The sequence below is a fragment of the Lithobates pipiens genome, unplaced genomic scaffold, assembly GCF_037356315.1.
Source record: "Lithobates pipiens isolate NorthernLeopardFrog02 unplaced genomic scaffold, aLitPip1_a1.2 Scaffold_27, whole genome shotgun sequence".
Classification (NCBI taxonomy): Eukaryota; Metazoa; Chordata; class Amphibia; order Anura; family Ranidae; genus Lithobates; species Lithobates pipiens.
Genome location: NW_027507788.1, coordinates 14,838,117 through 14,858,978, shown reverse-complemented (window position 1 = coordinate 14,858,978; position 20,862 = coordinate 14,838,117). Strand labels below are relative to the sequence as shown.

At 48.5% G+C, this 20,862-nt stretch overlaps 1 protein-coding gene across 1 annotated transcript; it reads left to right on the top strand.

The window, feature by feature from the left end:
- Window positions 1-2,683: 2,683 nt before the first annotated feature.
- Window positions 2,684-8,363, top strand: COXFA4 (cytochrome c oxidase associated subunit FA4). The gene is made up of 4 exons (XM_077456495.1): window positions 2,684-2,847; window positions 4,457-4,545; window positions 4,632-4,692; window positions 8,028-8,363. Exons 1-4 carry the CDS (start codon window positions 2,806-2,808, stop codon window positions 8,082-8,084), a joined length of 249 nt encoding a protein of 82 aa, XP_077312621.1. The 5' UTR covers window positions 2,684-2,805; the 3' UTR covers window positions 8,085-8,363.
- Window positions 8,364-20,862: the final 12,499 nt, after the last annotated feature.

Genomic DNA, 20,862 nt, shown 5'->3' with positions numbered 1-20,862 from the left:
CTGTCTTACCCTAAGTATGCCGCATGCTTTATTCCTAACTCTTAATGACTGTAACCCTTCCATATACTCCGTGAAGTGACTGGCCTCAGGTGATACACAGAGATGAAACAAATCCACCTACATAAGTTGTACCTGTTTATCTGCAGCCCTTTCGACTTTGGGAAAAAGGGGTGGAGCATTGAAATGCATCTACGTGCCCCCTCCCAGGCATCTGGATGAGCTCTGTGAGTGACAGGCAGGCCAATAACAGGGGCTGCTGTGGCGTGTCATCGAGCGGGACCGGCTCTCCATTATCTGGCTCATCCTTCCATGATGTACAAGAGCTAGGCCTGAGATTTGTTATGTGAAGGTGGAGAGAGAGCACAAGTCTGTGTGTGAGCTACACCTGACCCTCTGCACTTTTCATACATACTACTGACCTTTAAATTTCTGTTACACACTACTCCCCCCTGCGTTCTGCTTTATTTACTACCTACCTCTGCACTACATACTACTGACCCGTGTTCTGCTTTATTTACTACCTACTTCTGCACTGTGCATTACATACTACTGGCCCCTGCTTTATTTACTACCTACCTCTGCATTACATACTACTAATCCCTGCGTTCTGCTTTATTTACTACCTGAAAAAAAGCAAATGAAGAGGCACCCCTGGTTGTAGACGTAAAAGACACTTTAATTATAAAAAATATATATATATACTTTAATTATAAAAAAAAAAGTATATATATATATTTTTTTATAATTAAAGTGTCTTTTACGTCTACAAGCAGGGGTGCCTCTTCATTTGCTTTTTTCCTGTAGACCTCGCAACGTGGTTTCTGTTCTTTTGTGGCGGCGGCCCTGGATGTGGAGTTCCTCCATTTGATCCCTTACCATTTCCTTTACTTCATTGGATTATATTTATATAGATATATGGCATGGACATTTATCTATATGTTTATTGGACTTTTTCTTTCGATTGATTACATAGAGATCCATGTCATCTAGCACTGTGGGGAATTCCTGATCCTGTTTTTGTGCATTTACTTGTATGCTTTATTTACTACCTACCTCTGCACTGTGCATTACATACTACTGACCCCCCTGCGTTCTGCTTTATTTACTACCTGCCTCTGCATTACACACTACTGACCCCTGCATTCTTTATTACCCATCTCTGCACTGTGCATTACACATTGCTGACCCCTGCGTTCTGCTTTATTACCTACCTCTGCATTACACACTACTGACCCCTGTGTTCTTTATTACCTACCTCTGCATTACACACTGCTGACCCCTGCGTTCTTTATTACCTACCTCTGCATTACACACTACTGACCCCTGCGTTCTTTATTACCTATCTCTGCACTGTGCATTACACACTACTGACCCCTGCGTTCTGCTTTATTTATTACCTACCTCTGCATTACATACTAATGACCCCTGCGTTCTGCTTTATTACCTACCTCTGCATTACACACTACTGACCCCTGTGTTCTTTAATACCTATTTCTGCACTGTGCATTACACACTACTGACCCCCTGCGCTCTGCTTTATTTATTACCTACCGATGCATTACACACGACTGACCCCTGCCTTCTTTATTACCTATCTCTGCACTGTGCATTACATACTAATGACCCCTGCGTTCTGCTTTATTACCTACCTCTGCATTACACACTACTGACCCCTGTGTTCTTTAATACCTATCTCTGCACTGTGCATTACACACTACTGACCCCTGCGCTCTGCTTTATTACCTACCTCTGCATTACACACTACTGACCCCTGCCTTCTTTATTACCTATCTCTGCACTGTGCATTACATACTAATGACCCCTGCATTCTGCTTTATTACCTACCTCTGCATTACATACTACTGACCCCTGCACCCCAGTTACATACTTCTGTACTCTGCATACTTATTCTTGACCCCCTGAACTTTGCATTCTGAGTTCCTTATGGCACCATGATGTGATATTACTGACCTCTGAACCCAACGTTCTAATAAACTCGGCTTTACCTACTACTGACCCCTGACCTATATACTACTGACCCCTACGCTCTGTGTTACTCCTGTGCTTTTGGAGGTTAAAACCCATAAAGTAAATGAATTATTGGTTGCAGAAGTGGATGAGGGTCCCCTGGATCCCATGGAGTGTCTTATTATTCAACCGCACCTACTACTACTATCCCCTTAATATAAGTGCCGGATTGTGCCCCCCCCCCCCCCCCCCATATAGTCTCTGCAACACCCCCATTATAATGCTAGACCACACCCTCCCCCACACACACGTCTTTATTTAATGGTTATTTGTCACCCATTGCACACTTCGTAAGCTGTGATAACAGATCACGGCCTGTGCTGTCACTATGCTGTCCTCATAGGCTGCACTGTAATCTCACATCCACTCAATGCTACATCATGACAGCTCCCATTTTAAGTCCTGACGGCACTGCGCATGCGTCCATGTCCACACAGACTGGCCTGCCAGGGGCAGTCACATGCGTGGGGCGGGGCCTGCCCAGAGGAGAGCCCTCCCCCGGCCAGTGGGAGTCACGTATTCGGGGCGTGGTCTTATCCAGAGGCGCGTCTCTCAGAAGAGGGTCACGTACACGGGGCGAGGCCTGCCCGGAGAAATGCCTGTCAGGAAAATATGCGCATATCAGAGTGCGTCTCTCTGCTCAGGCGCTCAGAGGACAGCCCCGGTCAGGCCCCCTCCGGTGACGTATTAGGGGTCCTCGCCGCCTTCCTGTGACATTGTACCGCAGTGAAGGAATCTAAACGCAGCATTGAAGAGAAGGAGAAGGCCGCCGCCATCATGTTCCGCACTATGCTTACTCATGCCCGCAAACACCCCAGCGTGAGTCTCACCCCCATTCCGGGTCACCTTTCCCTGACACCCCCCAATTCCGGGTCACCTTTCCCTGACACCCCCCAATTCCGGGTCACCTTTCCCTGACACCCCCAATTCCGGGTCACCTTTCCCTGACACCCCCAATTCCGGGTCACCTTTCCCTGACACCCCCCAATTCCGGGTCACCTTTCCCTGACACCCCCAATTCCGGGTCACCTTTCCCTGACACCCCCAATTCCGTGCCACTTCAACTAGAACACGTCACCTCCCCCGCCCCTAGTCAGATTTCTATAGAAGCCCCTATCAGTATAATTCTCCCCCCCCCCCCCCCCATGTGTGTATGTATTATGTGGGGCCCCCATATGTAAGTGTGTGTGTGTGTGTGTGTGTGATATATATATATATATATATATATATATATATATATATATATATATATATATATATAGTGTGTATTATGTGGGGCCCCCACAGATCTGACCCCCCCCCCCCCCCCCCCCGATGTTCAGGTGATCTGTTTGTCCCCCTGAGAGCCGCTCCCCCCCCTATAGAGGTCACCGGGACAGCTTCCAGCGGAGGCTTCACACTGACCGAGGAGGATGGGCTGTATATGGTTGTACACCTGTATAGGGGGGGAAGGGGGCCTGAGACTACGATGTGTGTGTGTGTGTGTGTGTGTGTGTGTGTATAGGGGGGCCTGGGACTACAATACATGTGTATAAGGGGGGGCATGGGACTACAATACATGTGTATAAGGGGGGGGGCCTGGGACTACAATACACGTGTATAAGGGGGGGGGCCCTGGGACTACAATACACGTGTATAAGGGGGGGCATGGGACTACAATACATGTGTATAAGGGGGGGGGCCCTGGGACTACAATACACGTGTATAAGGGGGGGCATGGGACTACAATACATGTGTATAAGGGGGGGGGCCCTGGGACTACAATACACGTGTATAAGGGGGGGCATGGGACTACAATACATGTGTATAAGGGGGGGGGCCTGGGACTACAATACACGTGTATAAGGGGGGGGGCCTGGGACTACAATACACCCGTACACGGTAGTTATAAATGGGGGGGGGGGGAGGATGTGAAGGTCGGAGGTGACATTACTGTACAGGGGGAGGGATCTGCTCCTCTCATACCTCTTGTACATTCTGATGTGATCCCAGTACTGGGCGCTTCCATTCCTATCCTGGTGGACCCGCGACTGTAACTTCCGCTGATATCTGTGAATGAGCGGTGTGGTCAGTTGCAGGGAGGTACGGGGCCCATTTCCATTGCTGGGGACCCAGTAAGACTCGGTGTCCATTCGCAATGCCGGTGGGGACTAATTGATCCGTGACTCGGGGGGTCACATTCACACTGCTGTGTTGCGGAAGCACTTGGTAAAGTGTAGCCTTTGTGTTGCTCCCCCCTGACTACACAACTAATGACCTCACAGGGAGAAAATCCAGAATTGATCATAAAGAATTGATTTATAAAATGTTACAATGTTCATATTGTGTGTGTGTGTGAAGTGGGCGGAGTCCCGGAGTTGAGGCTCCTCGTGTGTTTCCTGAACGCCATGTTGGATCTCACTAATATCTCTTCTTCTCCTCCTTTCAGTTGATTCCTCTGTTCGTGTTTGTGGGGGCCGGAGGTGTGGGGTCACTTTTGTACGCCTTGCGAGTGGCCATGAAAAGCCCTGAAGTTAGGTAGGTTGGGGGGGGGGGGGGGTGTTTATTTTGTTTCTATTTTCCCTGCTTTTGGTATAATAACCATTTTTAATTTTATATTGTAGTTGGGACAGGAAGAACAACCCACACCCCTGGAATAAGCTGAGCCCCAACTACCAGTATAAGGTAAGTGAGGTCCTAGTACACAACCATCACCTCTGATTTCCCCCCCACGTTTTGCACAGTGGTACCGGCTCCTCTCCTGGACGGATATGGCTTATGTGGCTTTCACCGCACACTGCGAGCGTCTCATAAGGCAAATAGACTGTGCACTTTGCAACTGCAGTTGCTCCAGAGCTTAGTAAAGGAGGTAAAGCTTCACTTTGCAGACAATACCCAATCATGTTTAAAGCGGGAGTTCCACCGTTTTTTGTTTTCAAAAGTCAGCAGCTACAAATACTGCAGCTGCTGACTTTTTTTTTAAATAATGACACTTACCCGCCCAGCGTGGCCGTGATGTTGGCACCCGAAGCCGATCTCTCGGGTGCTGCCGTCGCCATCATGGGTTCCCTACTGTGCATGCGCGAGTCGCGCTGCACAATAAGGATGGTCCCCGCTGTCTGGGATCCGTGTATTTCCCAGCAGACAGCGGGGGGACCCGCAAGAAGTGGCGTAAATACCTGCAGATTCTGCGGATATCTATGCCGGAAGTGGGTGCAAATACCTGTACTATATAGGTATCTCCCCCCCCACCCCCCCCCCCCAAAAGGTGCTAATTGTAGCGCCGGAGGGGGGGAGGGTTCCAATGAGTGGAAGTTCCACTTTAGGGTGGAGCTCCGCTTTAAACAAAATATAAACAGAAGTTTTGGTTGCTCATGATTGGATGATGGCAGTCGGCAGAACTTCTACTCGTTTACTAAGCTCTGGAGGGGGAGGGGGGGCACTGCACTTCAAGGTGCGCAGTCTATTTGCCTTATAGTAAATCCACCCCTATGTGCATTAGAAGCTGCAGCCAGCTATAACTTGTCTAATTTTGGCTAGATGACGTCCAGAAGCATATAGCCCAGGAATCTTCAAACTACGGTCCTCCAGTTGTTGCCGAACTACACTTCCCCTGAGGCATTGTAGAACTCTGACATTCACAGACATGACTAGGCATGGTGGGAATTGTAGTTCCTGAACAACTGGAGGGGCAGCAATATTGGCTCTTTTCACCTCTGCAGTCTTGTAGTGACCTCAAGCTTAGGAGGGTGGAGCCACAGGATGTGACAGGGGACACAGATATATACCACCCCTTTAAGAGTCTGAAGGCATCAGTGCTGTAATAGATGGGTGACGGGCAAAGTACACACAGCCTCAATATTGACCTCTTCTTGGCACCTCAGATGAAAGTGTGGCTAGTAAGACACTGAGGGTTGGTCTCCCCCCCCCCCCCCCCCCTCTATCGCAACAATAGGTTGGAAAACATTTGGAAGATCACGGGTTATATAATCCTTCCCCTTTCTCCCTGCTCTGTATTTCTGGAGTCTTTGCTTCTTTTTTGCGCCTTTCTATACATGATATATGGGCTATGCTACTGCCTTACCCTTGTAGAGCCACCCTTTTTTTTTTTTTTTTTTTTTTTTTTTTTTTTGCTATCCATAGGGAATAAAAAAAAAAATTATAAGCTCCTGATGAAGCGTTCTAGTGAACGCAAAACACGTAGAGCATTTTTATCTCTGAGCTAAATTATTTGTAATATACTGTCTGTATAAACCAAATTTTGTATTGATGGTTATTTGTTCCTTGATGCTCCCACATTGGATGCCTATGGGAATATATTTATAATATGTTGGACAGTGAAAGATCATATTTAATGCCTAAAAAGGTCCATCATTGTCAACAATACTTGTTGAGCTTTTTATTAAATTTGAATATCGGGACGTGGGATGTTTTCTATATAATGTATCCCGAGGACCACCCTGTGGTAGATATACTAAGTTTAATTTACATACTAGCACATTATTAAACTTGCCTGCAAACGAAGCCCCCCCCCGTCTTCCCACGCTGGAGTTTGAATCCATCTTCACCCGTCTTCCTTCTGTGGCTGGAAACTCCTGGCTGTGTGACTGGCCGGAGCCATGTGATCTCGCTCCCGCAGGTCACAGCACGTTTGAAGAAACGGCACAGGTGCCCGTTCCTTCAGAGCATGTGCCGATGGCTCACACTGCACAGTATGCAAAAAATATCACCTAAACGGCGCATGTCTTTAGGAGATATTTACAGTGCCTATAGGTACAAACATACCAGGAAGGTTTACTTCCTCTTTAAGGTGGAAGCATCTCCTGGGTGTCCTGATCATGTGATCACATCCTATCTGCTCCTAACTGGTGCAGACTGAATACATACCCTGTTTCCCCTAAAATAAGACCTAGCGTGATTGTCGGTGTTGGCTGCAATATAAGCCCTACCCTGAAAAAAAGACCTACAAGGGCTTTAACTAGGGCTTATTTGGGGGGGGTAGGGCTTTTATTGCAGCCATCACCGACAATCACACTAGGTCTTATTTTAGGGGAAACAGGGAACATGTGGCGTCACGGAGTCACACCCACCTCCCTATTGCCACATTTGTTGGCCATAAAAGTGGGGCTAAAGCAGGTGAAGGCTCCCTCAGTACTTGCACTGTAGTGAACATACAGATCCCATCGTGACTGTCAGTCTTGCAGTACTTCATGGGACTTGTAGTTCCACAACATCTGAAATACTGAGGCTTCCAAACCACGAGTTAAAGGAAATGTTTCCTGGGAGACCGAGAGGCTGCCATTGACTGAGTTCTGAAAATGGCCGCCTGGCTGTTGTACTGATTGACTTTTAAATTTTTATAATTTTTTTTTTTTTTTTTTTTTTGGTCCCAGATTCCAAACTCGTCAGAGTAGGGAAGTCCAAAGAAAAAAGTTCCTAATTTGGAATGCAGCCTGTTCTGTGCAGTGCATAGATCTCCTACAGCAGGGATATGCAATTAGCGGTCCTCCCGCTGTTGCAGAACTACAAGTCCCATGAGGCATAGCAAGACTCTGACAGCCACAAGCATGACATCCAGAGGCAGAGGCATTATGGGACTTGTAGTTTTGCTACAGCTGGAGGTCCGCTAATTGCATATCCATGGCCTACAGCATGGGTCTTCAAACTACGGCCCTCCAGTTGTTCAGGAACTACAATTCCCATCATGCCTAGTCATGTCTGTGAATGTCAGAGCTGCACAATGCCTCATGGGATGTGTAGTTTTGCAACAGCTGGAGGGCCGTAGTTTGAGGATCCCTGGCCTACAGAATCACTGAATCTGGTCATGTTGCAGTACCAGTTGTCGCCAGCAGCTATCACTACAGGCAATCTGTTCTAAAAAAACAGGTAGCTTTGTAGGAGGCAGGGCTGACTCTGGTCCTTCGGATTGCTCAGAAACAGGAAGTTCTGATAATACAATTTTTATTTTTGAATAAAAATAAATCCATATTGTGACCTCTGTCTTCTCTTCTCTTCTACAGTTTTACAATGAGACAATTGACTACAAGAATCTGAAGAAGGAAGGACCCGACTTCTAAGCTGCCAGTCAGTGCGATTGGCGCGCGATTCATCCTGTCCAGGAATGCCCATGCCATTCCCTCTATTTAATCAGATCAGACTTGTTAATTGAATTGACACGGCTCTGTCTGTCTTGGTAATGTGTTTAGTTGTGCTTAATGCAATTAAATCGGAGTCTGTTTTTATAATGGCTGCTTAGATACGTTCTGCTCTCTCACTTCTCGGTCATGTAGATATCCGCCCAGCGCAGGAGCGATGTGCTCCGTACTGTAAAATACAGATGTTTGTACAAGTGACAACCCGTGTCTTCTGTTTTCTTATTTTACTACTATGCACAAGAGCAAGACCTTAACCACTTCAGGTCTGGAAGGTTTTACCCCCCCCCCCCCTTTTTGCTATTCAGCACTGCTATTTTGTGGTCATGGTGCACTGTACCCATTTATACATTTATTTTTTTCAAAAAAATTGTGTTATTTGTTCACCTCCCAGGGTTTTATTTGTATAAAAAGACCACATTCTGAAAATAATATAAAAAAATATATATAATTTTTTTTTTTTCTTTGCAAAATTTTATAAATCCTTTTATTCATTTAGACCAAATGTATTCTGCTAAATATCTCTGGTAAAAATAAACCAAACTTGTGTTATTTACTCTGTGAAGGTTGGTCTACAAACTAGGACTGAACAATTTTCAGATCTACACCATAATTACTTGCCAAGACAATGTCGTCAGTAGTTTTTTTTTTTTTTAACAATTTCTTTCTTTATTTTATTTTTTTTGAGCCCCATTAGGGGGCTTTGATGAAATATCACGACTTTAAACAGACCTGATGTTTCACCTTTTGAGACAACAGAGAAAGGCGATTGGGGAGGGGGCTGTGTCCTCAATCTCCCGTCTCTGCAGCCTCAACTGCACAGAATGAATGGACAGGAAGAGCTCTGTACAGAGCTTCCTGTTCATTCACCAACTGAAACATAGTAAACTTTGTTTACTATGCCTTAGTTATGAATGAACAACAGTCAGTGATCTGTACCAATCATTCAGACAAAGGGGGGGGGCAGTAAATGACATGGCCCCTTCCCCACTCTGCATCCCCCCTACAAACCCCCCCCCCCCCCTTCCTTCTGGGGAGGTGGGGCAGGATAGATTACAGGGGAGCACATAGGGCAACCCATCCCCCCCCTGCAGATCCTGAATGGCTGTGGGAGGGAGAGGAGGAGAAGCAGCTCGCTGTCCCTCCTATCTAGGTGTACAGGGGCTGCACAAGCACCCAGGAGCATAGGGCTGGGTTGCAATTATGACCCTCTGGTCTGAATGCTGTACCGGCATTGAGGGTCCTGAATGCAGGTCAAGTTTGTTTTAAAAAAAAAAAAAATATATATATATATTGTGAGCCACTGATCTTGGTCCGTAATCACTGTGCTGATCTCTGCTGGATCGCATCGTGCAGCAGCTCTTAATCTCTTGTTGCTGACAGAACACATATGTGAGGCAGCAAAGTGAGCGGGCTTTAACACCCACACGCCACACCTATGTGTCTGTCACTCCTGCAACAGGGACTGAACTGTCAAAATGGTGCTGGATCCTGCTCATGTGACCACTGTGACAGCCAATCACAATGGTCACCCCCGTAATGATCCCATTTAAGCAGTGGGCATCAACTCCTGTCCTCGGGACTCGCTAACAGGCCAGGTTTGAAAGATAACTGAAATACATCACAGGTGATATCATTTGCTGCTCAGTGATTGCCGTATTCTAGTCTGCATCTCCCCCCAAGGTAATGCATAAAACCTGACCGGTTAGTCCTGAGGACAGGAGTTGAGAACTGCTGGGTTAAAGGGAGGCTGGGGGTTGGGGGGGAAGGAGTTAAAAGAGTACTTTTTGCAAAAAAAAAAATATATAAAATAATAAATGCATCCATAAGAATTAATGGAAAAAAAATGTGTAAAAAGAGTCCGGTGCCCTTCATCTTTTGTTTGCGAATAGCGAAGCCCAGGAACAAAGATGTCATCTACAGTATTTCACAAAAGTGAGTACACCCCCTCACATCTTTGTAAATATTTTTTTTTTCCCTATCTTTTCATGTGACAACACTGAAGAAATGACACTTGTCTACAATGTAAAGTAGTGAGTGTACAGCTTGTATAACAGTGTAAATTGGCTGTCCCCTCAAAATAACTCAACACACAGCCATTAATGTCTAAACCGCTGGCAACAAAAGTGAGTACACCCCTAAGTGAAAATGTCCAAATTGGGCCCAAAGTGTCAATATTTTGTGTGGTCACCATTATTTTTCCAGCACTGCCTTAACCCTCTTGGGCATGGAGGTCACCAGAGCTTCACAGGTTGTCACTAGAGTCCTCTTCCCCTCCTCCATGACGACATCACAGAGCTGGTGGATGTTAGAGACCTTGCGCTCCTCCACCTTCCGTTTGAGGATGCCCTACAGATGATCAATAGGGTTTAGGTCGGGAGACATGCTTGGCCAGTCCATCACCTTTACTCTCAGCTTCTTTAGCAAGGCAGTGGTGGTCTTGGAGATGTGTTTGGGGTGGTTATCATGTTGGAATACTGCCCTGCGGCCCAGTCTATGAAGGGAGGGGATCATGCTCTGCTTCAGTATGTCACAGTACATGTTGGCATTCATGGTTCCCTCAATGATCTGTAGCCCCCCAGTGCCGGCAGCACTCATGCAGCCCCAGACTATGACACTCCCACCACCATGCTTGACTGTAGGCAAGACACACTTGCCTTTGTCCTCCTCACCTGGTTGCCACCATACACGCTTGTCACCATCTGACACCAAATACGTTTATCTTGGTCTCATCAGACCACAGGACATGGTTCCAGTAATCCATGTCCTGAGTCTGCTTGTCTTCAGCAAACTGTTTGTGGGCTTTCTTGTGCATCATCTTTAGAAGAGGCTTCCTTCTGGGGCAACAGCCATGCAGACCAATTTGATGCAGTGTGTGGCGTATGGTCTGAGCACTGACAGGCTGACCCCCCCCAACCATTTAACCTCTGCAGCAATGCTGGCAGCATTCATATCTCTATTTCCCAAAGACAACCTCTGGATATGACGATGAGCACGTGCACTCAACTTCTTTGGTTGACCATGGCGATGCCTGTTAAACCGCTGTATAGTCTTGGCCACCATGCTGCAGCTCAGTTTCAGGGTTTTGCCCATCATCTTATAGCCTAGGCCAGGGGTGCCCAACCTTTTGAAGAGCGAGGGCAACTTAGTAACCAGTCACGGGCCACAATGAGCAGATGACAGGTCCGCATCCACTCTGCGTATGCAAAGCGGACACAGACACAGTCCACTCTACTCTATGGGCTTTCTCATCTGATAAAATGGAACAGAGCGGATCCACTTCTGTTTTATAGCAGATCGGACTAGAAGTAGGCAGATAGGCAGGTGTAAATGGACATGAGGTGAATGAAGGGTCCAATTTGGGTCAGAGAGATCATGTTAAAGCGGGAGTCCACCGGGACTCCGTGTTTTTTTTTTTTTTTTTTTTTTTTTTTTTAAAAGCCAGCAGCTACAAATACTGCAGCTGCTGACTTTTAAAATAGTGACATTTACCTGTCCAGCGCGCCCGCGATGTCGGCACCCAAAACCGATCGCTAGGTCATCTGTCGGGTCCTGCCGCCGCCATCTTGGGTATGGGAATCAGGAAATGGAGCCTTTCGGCTTCATTTCCCGGTTCCCTACTGCGCATGCGCGAGCCGCGCGGCGCAATCCGGACGGTCCCCGCTGCCTCTGGGAACTGTGTGTTTCCCAGCAGGCAGCGGGGCACTTGCGCAAAGGGGCGGGCAGTTGCGGAAAGGGGCGTAATCTACGCCCCTTTCCGCAGACAGCTATCCCGGAAGTGGGTGCAGTTACCTGGATTATCCAGGTAACTGCACCCCCCTCCCCCCTGAAAGGTGCCAATTGTGGCGCCGGAGGCGGGGGGGAATTCCGATGAGCGGAGGTCCATTTTAGGGTGGACCTCCGCTTTAACCACTTAAGGACCGCCGCATGCCAATGTACGTCATTACAATGGCATGTACAGGCACAAGCACGTACATGTACGTGCTTGCCTTCCAGCGGGTGGGGGGTCCGATCGGACCCCCTCCCGCTGGATGCGGCGGTCCAGTTCGCTTCAGGAGCGATCCGGGATGAGGGGATGGCCGTTGGTTTCTGGCCATCCCCTCTCGATCGGTCCTGGCGAATGAGAAGCTTCCTCCCACTGTGTATTGTATACACAGGCAGGGAGGAAGTGATGTCATTCTCCTCGGGGCAGTCTTATTGACCGGACTACGAGGAGAAGACACAGTAAGTCTGCACCAAACACTACACTGACACTAAATAACACACAGGCACACAACCCCCCCCCCCCCCCCCGTCACAGTGTCACTGATTGCAGTGATCATTTATTTACTGATCACTGCATTCAGTGTCAGTTGTAAAAGTAAAAACTGTCAGGGCAATTAGTGTTAGGTCCAGGGTAGCCCCCTACCACCCCCCAATAAAGATTTAACCCCCTGATTGCCCTTAGAGTTAACCATTTCACCCCCTTTTGCCAGTGTCACTAAGCAATCATTTTTCTGATCGCTGCATTAGTGTCGCTAGATAGCTAGTTATTTTTTTAGGTTCACCGCCAGGTTTTTATAGCGCTAGGTACCCCGATATACTACCCAATAACGGTTTTAACCCCTTGATTGCCCCTAGTTAACCCTTTCACCCCCTTTTGCCAGTGTCACTAAGCGATAATTTTTCTGATCGCTGCATTAGTGTCGCTAGGTAGCTAGTTATTTTTTTAGGTTCACTGCCAGGTTTTTATAGCGCTAGGTACCCCCATATACTACCCAATAATGGTTTTAACCCCCTGATTGCCCCAGGTAACCCTTTCACCTGCGATCACTGTATAAATGTCACTGGTGACGCTGGTTAGCCAGTTAGTTATTTAGGTTCCCCGTCAGGTTTTTATATAGCGCCAGGGACCCCCATATACTACCTAATAAAAATTTGAACCCCCTGATTGCCCCTAGTTAACCCTTTCACCAGTGATCACCGTATAAGTGTTACGGGTGACTCTGGTTAGTTTGCTTTTTATAGCATCAGGGCACCCACCATTTATTACCCAATAAAGGTTTAACCCCCTGATCCCCCGGTGGGTGATATCAATTAGGTTTTAGGGGCAGGGTCTGCGTCGCCCCAGGCAGCGCTAGGTTAGTGCCAGTACCGCTAACACCCACGCGCAAAGCATACACCTCCCGTATTGGTATAGAATCTGAACAGATCAATATCTGATCTGATCAGATCTATACTAGCGTCCCCAGCAGTTTAGGGTTCCAAAAAAACGCATTGTTAGCGGGATCAGCCCAGATACCTGCTAGCACCTGCGTTTTGCTCCTCCGCCCAGCCCACCCAAGTGCAGTATCGATCGATCACTGATCGATCACTGTCACTTACAAAACATTAAACACAACTACAGTGATCGCAGAGTCAGGCCTGATCCCTGCGATCGCTAACATTTTTTTTTGGTAGTGTTTTATATTTAAATCCGGAAGGCAGTGCTTGGTTTTCAGGGTCCAGTACGTGGCTAGGCTCCCAAAAAGTCCCCCACATGTGGTATCCCCGCACTCGGGAGAAGCAGCAGAATTTATTTTGGGGTGTAATTTGACTTATGCCCATAGCATGTGTGAGCAATATATCATTTAGTGACAACAAAAAATAAATAAAAAATTGTAAAATTCCTGCAACTTGTGGCAAAATATAAAATATTTCATGGGCTCAACATGCCTCTTAGTAAATAGCTTGGGGTGTCTACTTTCCAAAATGGGGTCATTTGGGGGGGGTTTTGTGTTATTTTGGCATTTTATGGCCTTCGAAACTGTGATAGGTAGTGAGGAGTGAAATCAAAAATTTGCACCCTTATGCCGCGTACACACGATCAAACAATCCGGTGGAAAAGTCCGGCAAACTCAAGTCCGCCAAACAATCCCCCCGTGTGTAGCCTCCGGCATACTTTTTTGACCCGAAAGTACGGCGGACTTAGAATGCCGTGTTGCACTCCAATCTTCCCGCCGGACTCGCATTTCGGCGGACAATCCGGCCGTGTGTATGCCAGTCCGCCGTACTTTTGAAATTAGCGGACTTTTCCCGCCCGGAGAAAAGTCCGCTCATTTTGAGCGGGTCTCCAGGTAGGCGGGGCCCACGAAGGAGACGTCGCTGGTCCCGCCGCATGGTATGGACTTAAAGGGGAACCCCAACGCCGAAAAAAATCGGCGTGGGGGTCCCCCCCAAGTCCACAAAAGACCCTGGCCGGCCAGGAAAGCGGGGGCGAGCGAGCCCCCCCCCTTCCTCGGCCCCCCCCCACCCCAAAGCACCTTGTCCCCATGTTGATGAGGACAAGGGCCTCTTCCCGACAACCCTGGCCGTTGGTTGTCGGGGTCTGCGGGCGGGGGGGCTTATCGGAATCCGGGAGCCCCCTTTAATAAGGGGGCCCCCGGATACCGGCCCCCCACCCTATGTGAATGAGTATGGGGTACAATGTACCCCTACCAATTCACCTGTAAAATAAAAGTACAAAAAAACACAACACACGAGATAAAATACTTTATTGCACAGCTCCGGGGGTCTTCCGTCTTCGGGGGTCTTCTCGCCGGACTCCTCCACTATCTTCTTGTAGCTCTTTTGCTAGCGGAGGAGTCCGGCTTTCTTCCTCGCCGCAGGCCTCTTCTTCCGACTTCGGGGGTCTTGTCCCCCTCTTCGGTTCTTCTGCCGGGCCACCGCGCCTTCTTATAGCTCTTTTACAGGCGGTGGCCCAGTCTTCTGTCGCCGCCACCTTTCGTTGTTCTTGTTGTTGTTGTTCTTCTTCTTCTCCAGGAGATGTTGGCTCGACGATCTATCTGGCCGCAATGCCAGGGACGCACTGCGCTGCCACTTATATAGGAACAAGGGGCGGTGTCACGTGGGTTTATGTCACATGGGTTGGTGTCACATGGTGACCCCGCCCCCTTACGATGTCACAGTCCCGGAGGATGCTGGGACTGTCGCCATGTGACATCAACCCATTTGACCAACCCATGTGACATAAACCCATGTGACACCGCCCCTTGTCCCTATATAAGTGGCAGCGCAGCGCGTCCCTGGCATTGCGGCCGGAGAGATCGTCGAGTCAACATCTCCTGGAGAAGAAGAAGAAGAAGAACGGAAGGCGGCGGCGGCGACAGAAGACCGGGCCACCACCTGTAAAAGAGCTATAAGAAGGCACGGTGGCCCGGCAGAAGAACCGAAGAGGGGGACAAGACCCCCGAGGTCGGAAGAAGAGGCCGCGGCGACGAAGAAGAATGCCGGGGCTCCTCCGCTAGTAAAAGAGCTACAAGAAGATAGTGGAGGAGTCCGGCGAGAAGACCCCCGAAGACGGAAGACCCCCGGAGCTGTGCAATAAAGTATTTTATCTTGTGTGTTGTGTTTTTTTTTTGTACTTTATTTTACAGATGAATGGGTAGGGGTACATTGTACCCCATACTCATTCACATAGGTTGGGGGGGCCGGTATCCGGGGGCCCCCTTATTAAAGGGGGCTCCCGGAGTCCGATAAGCCCCCCGACAACCAACGGCCAGGGTTGTCGGGAAGAGGCCCTTGTCCTCACCAACATGGGGACAAGGTGCTTTGGGGTGGGGCCGCGCGGCCCCCTCTTCCCCAAGGCACCCCCCATGTTGAGGGCACGTGGCCTGGTACGGCTCAGGAGGGGAGACGCTCGCTCGCCCCCCCTTTCCTGGCTGGCCGTGTAGCATGCTCGGACAAGGGTCTGTTGTGGACATGGGGGGGACCCCACGCCGGAAAAAATGGCGTTGGGGTTCCCCTTTAAGTCCATACCAGGCGGCGGGGCCAGCGACGTCTCCTTCGCGGGCCCCGCCTACCTGGAGACGCGCTCGAAATGAGCGGACTTTCCTCTGCGTGTGTGGGCGAGTCCGTTCATTTCAAAAGTAGGGCGGATAGTATGGCGGACTTAGTACGCCGTATTAGTCCGCTCAAAAAGTGCCGTGTTTGGGCAAGTAGCCAGTTCGGAAAGTCCGACGGACAGTCTGGCGGGAAGTCCGCCAGACTAAGTACGTCGGACATACCACTACGTGTGTACACGGCTTTAGAAACCCTGAAGGCGGTGCTTGGTTTTCGGGGTGCCGTACGCGGCTAGACTCCCAAAAAGTCCCACATATGTGGTATCCCCGTACTCAGGAGAAGCAGCAGAATATATTTTGGGGTGCAATTCCACATATAACTATGGCATGTGTGAGCAATATATCATTTAGTGACAACGTTTTGTAAACTTTTTTTTTTTTTTGTGTCATTATTCAATCACTTGGGACAAAAAAAAAATATTCAATGGGCTCAACATGCCTCTTCGAAATTTCCTTGGGGTGTCTACTTTCCAAAATGGGGTCATTTGGGGGGGTTTTGTGTTATTTTGGCATTTTATGGCCTTCGAAACTGTGATAGGTAGTGAGGAGTGAAATCAAAAATTTGCACCCTTAGAAATCCTGAAGGCAGTGATTGGTTTTCGGGGTACCGTACGCGGCTAGACTCCCAAAAAGTCCCACATATGTGGTATCCCCGTACTCAGGAGAAGCAGCAGAATATATTTTGGGGTGCAATTCCACATATAACTATGGCATGTGTGAGCAATATATCATTTAGTGACAACTTTCCTTGGGGTGTCTACTTTCCAAAATGGGGTCATTTAGGGGGGGGGGGTTTGTACTGCCCTGCCATTTTAGCACCTCAAGAAATGAGATAGGCAGTCATAAATTAAAAGCTGTGTAAATTCCAGAAAATGTACTCTAGTTTGTAGACGCTATAACTTTTGCGCAAACCAAAAAATATACGCTTATTGACATTTTTTTTTACTAAAGACATGTGGCTGAATAAATTTTGCCCTAAATGTAAGACTAAAATTTAGTTTATTCGATTTTTCTTATAACAAAAAGTAGAAAATATTTTTTTTTTCTCAAAATTTTCGGTCTTTTTCCATTTATATTGCAAAAAATAAAAATCGTAGAGGCAATCAAATACCACCAAAAGAAAGCTCTATTTGTGGAAAGAAAAGGACGCAAATTTTGTTTGGGTACAACATTGCATGACCGCGCAATTACCAGTTAAAGCAGTGCAGTGCGAAATTGTAAAAAGACATCTGGTCCTTAGGCTGTTAATTGGTCCGGGGCTGAAGTGGTTAAAGGGGCTTAGGCTACTTTTACACTGATGGTCTCCGATCTACTCACAACGTGGATGCAGCGCAGTGCACCTGTGGCTTTCCTGCAGGTTAGCTGTACTTTGTAGGGGTGCACCGAATGGGTTTTTTGGTGCCGAAACCGATACCGAAAATGAAAAATACACTAGGCCGAAAACCGAAACCGATACCGAAACAGCACTGATACCGAAAATGACTGTTTTTAAAAAATATTTTTATACAGGAGGTGGTCAGAGACTGGGGACATGGTACAGGAGGTGATCAGAGACTGGGGACATGGTACAGGAGGTGGTCAGAGACTGGGGACATGGTACAGGAGGTGGTCAGAGACTGGGGACATGGTACAGGAGGTGGTCAGAGACTGGGGACATGGTACAGGAGGTGGTCAGAGACTGGCGGCATGGTACAGGAGGTGGTCAGAGACTGGCGGCATGGTACAGGAGGTGGTCAGAGACTGGCGACATGGTACAGGAGGTGGTCAGAGACTGCATGCATGGTTCAGGAGGTGGTCAGAGACTGCATGCATGGTTCAGGAGATGGTCAGAGACTGCATGCATGGTTCAGGAGGTGGTCAGAGACTTCATGCATGGTTCAGGAGGTGGTCAGAGACTGCATGCATGGTTCAGGAGGTGGTCAGAGACTGCATGCATGGTTCAGGAGGTGGTCAGAGACTGCATGCATGGTTCAGGAGGTGGTCAGAGACTAGGGACATGGTACAGGAGATGGTCAGAGACTGGGGACATGGTACAGGAGATGGTCAGAGACTGGGGACATGGTACAGAAGATGGTCAGAGACTGGGAACATGGTACAGGAGATGGTCAGAGACTGGGGACGTGGTACAGGAGATGGTCAGAGACTGGGAACGTGGTACAGGAGATGGTCAGAGACTGGGGACGTGGTACAGGAGATGGTCAGAGACTGGGGACATGGTACAGAAGATGGTCAGAGACTGGGAACGTGGTACAGGAGATGGTCAGAGACTGGGGACGTGGTACAGGAGATGGTCAGAGACTGGGAACGTGGTACAGGAGATGGTCAGAGACTGGGAACATGGTACAGAAGATGGTCAGAGACTGGGAACGTGGTACAGGAGATGGTCAGAGACTGGGAACATGGTACAGAAGATGGTCAGAGACTGGGGACATGGTACAGAAGATGGTCGGAGACTGGGGACATGGTACAGAAGATGGTCGGAGACTGGGGACATGGTACAGAAGATGGTCGGAGACTGGGGACATGGTACAGAAGATGGTCAGAGACTGGGGACATGGTACAGAAGATGGTCAGAGACTGGGGACATGGTACAGAAGATGGTCAGAGACTGGAGACATGGTACAGAAGATGGTCAGACTGGTGACATGGTGCAGGAGATGGTCAGAGACAGAGGACGTGGTACAGGAGGCATCCCCATTGCAGGCCAGTGTCCCCCATTGCAGGACAGTGTCCCCCATGCAGGCCAGTGTCCCCCATTGCAGCCAGTGTGCCCCATTGCAGCCAGTGTGTGCCCCATTGCAGCCAGTGTGGGCCCCATTGCAGCCAGTGTGGTGCCCCATTGCAGCCAGTGTGGTGCCCCTTTGCAGCCAGTGTGGTGCCCCTTTGCAGCCAGTGTGGTGCCCCTTTGCAGCCAGTGTGGTGCCCCTTTGCAGCCAGTGTGGTGCCTCTTTGCAGCCAGTGTGTGCCATTGCAGTCAGCCTGTGCAGGGAAGAGAGCCGCCTCCGCCGCCTGTTTGATCACAGCGCCGGGAACATCACAGCTTTCATTTCAATAGCTGTGTGTTCCCGGCCGCGCGCCGTCACACACAGCCCCTCCCCCTTGTCCGGGCACTTTGATAGACAGATCATCCGTCCAATCCTGCGGATTATCTGTCTATCTAAGTGCCCAGACAAGGGGGAGGGGCTGTGTGTGACGGCGCGCGGCCGGGAACACACAGCTATTGAAATGAAAGCTGTGATGTTCCGGGCGCTGTGATCAAACAGGCGGCGGAGGCGGCTCTCCTGCGCTATGCACCCCCCATGATGGGCGTCACCCAGGCCACGCCCCATTTTCGGCTCCATTATCGGTCGTTTTTCTCTTTCGGCAAATTGCCGAAAAGGGCATTTTCGGCCGATATGTTTCGGCGGCTGAAATTTCGGTGCATCACTAGTACTTTGCCATAGAATTCTATCATATCCTGCAGGTGTGGTGCACGTTCTGAAAGTGCACCAAAGCCGCAGGTAAAACCAGAAGTCTATGGCTCAGTGCAGGTAAGCCGCAGGTGTTCTGCACTACACCTGTGGATCAGTTTTAAAGCAGCCCAGTAACCACTGCAGAACAGATATGTCCATATATACACTGTGATTTTAGTAATGAATTAGCTGTCCCAGCCAGAGTGCATTTGGTATCACTCCACCTATGACAGGAGCCGGTGCTATACAGGAAGCATTGGCGTATACAGCTCTGCCCCGCAGCTGCTTGCTTTCTCTACCGCTGGCTTCATTCACAACACTGATGCTATGGCATGGCGGGTAGGCAACCAGCAATCTGGGCTTGCCAACTCGCCATCCCAGAGCAGGATGTCGTGGGCCACATCAGAGGGCTCCGTGGGCCACACGTGGCCCCCGGGCCACTGGTTGGGCACCCCTGGCCTAGACCATCTTTATTTAGAGCAACAATTCTTTTTTTCAGATCTTCAAAGAGTTTTTTGCCATGAGGTGCCATGTTGAACTTCCAGTGACCAGTATGAGAGAGTGAGAGCGATAACACCAAATTTAACACACCTGCTCCCCATTCACACCTGAGACCTTGTAACACTAACGAGTCACATGACACCGGGGAGGGAAAATGGTTAATTGGGACCAAATTGGACATTTTCACTTAGGGGTGTACTCACTTTTGTTGCCAGCGGTTTAGACATTAATGGCTGTGTGTTGAGTTATTTTGAGGGGACGGCAAATGTACACTGTTATACAAGCTGTACACTCACTACTTTACATTGTAGATAAGTGTCATTTCTTCAGTGTTGTCACATGAAAAGATAAAAGAAAATATTTACATAAATGTGAGGGGTGTACTCAGTTTGTGAGATACTGTATACAGATTAGCAATCCTTAGAAGTGGCGGGTGCATTTGTTTTATTTTTTCAGGCTGAGAAGATTTCCCTATGGGACAAGAAGAAGAAAGAGAGGAGGAGGTGTTTGTAATCCAAATCCAGGCTAGAGTGACAACGCTGTTTCTCCATAGATAGAGTACAGTGACTGTTGTCACCCTAGAAAAGGAAGTTTATTACTGGCAGGAGCACCAGATGGAAATAAAGGAAAACAAAATAAAAAAATAAACAAATACAACCACCACATCTAAAGTCTGGTAAGCTACAGTGTACTACACGTTTGTGGGCTAAGATAGACTTTAAAGTGTTGCTAAACCCAGGGCTCTGCATTCACTATATCTGGTCTCCCACAGTACACAGAACGTGGAAATGCAATTATTTTAGTAAATATAAACTGCTAACTAAACTGAGAAAGGTACCTTTTCTCATCAGCAGTATATAGCAGTCTTGTGACTTCTGTCAGTGTCTAGTT

Coding starts and splice junctions, on each gene's coding strand:
- COXFA4 (XM_077456495.1), top strand. CDS start 2,806: ATGTTCCGCACTATGCTTACTCATGCCCGCAAACACCCCAGC. Junction 4,546..4,631: donor ATGAAAAGCCCTGAAGTTAG/GTAGGTTGGGGG, acceptor TTTATATTGTAG/TTGGGACAGGAAGAACAACC. Junction 4,693..8,027: donor GCCCCAACTACCAGTATAAG/GTAAGTGAGGTC, acceptor TCTCTTCTACAG/TTTTACAATGAGACAATTGA.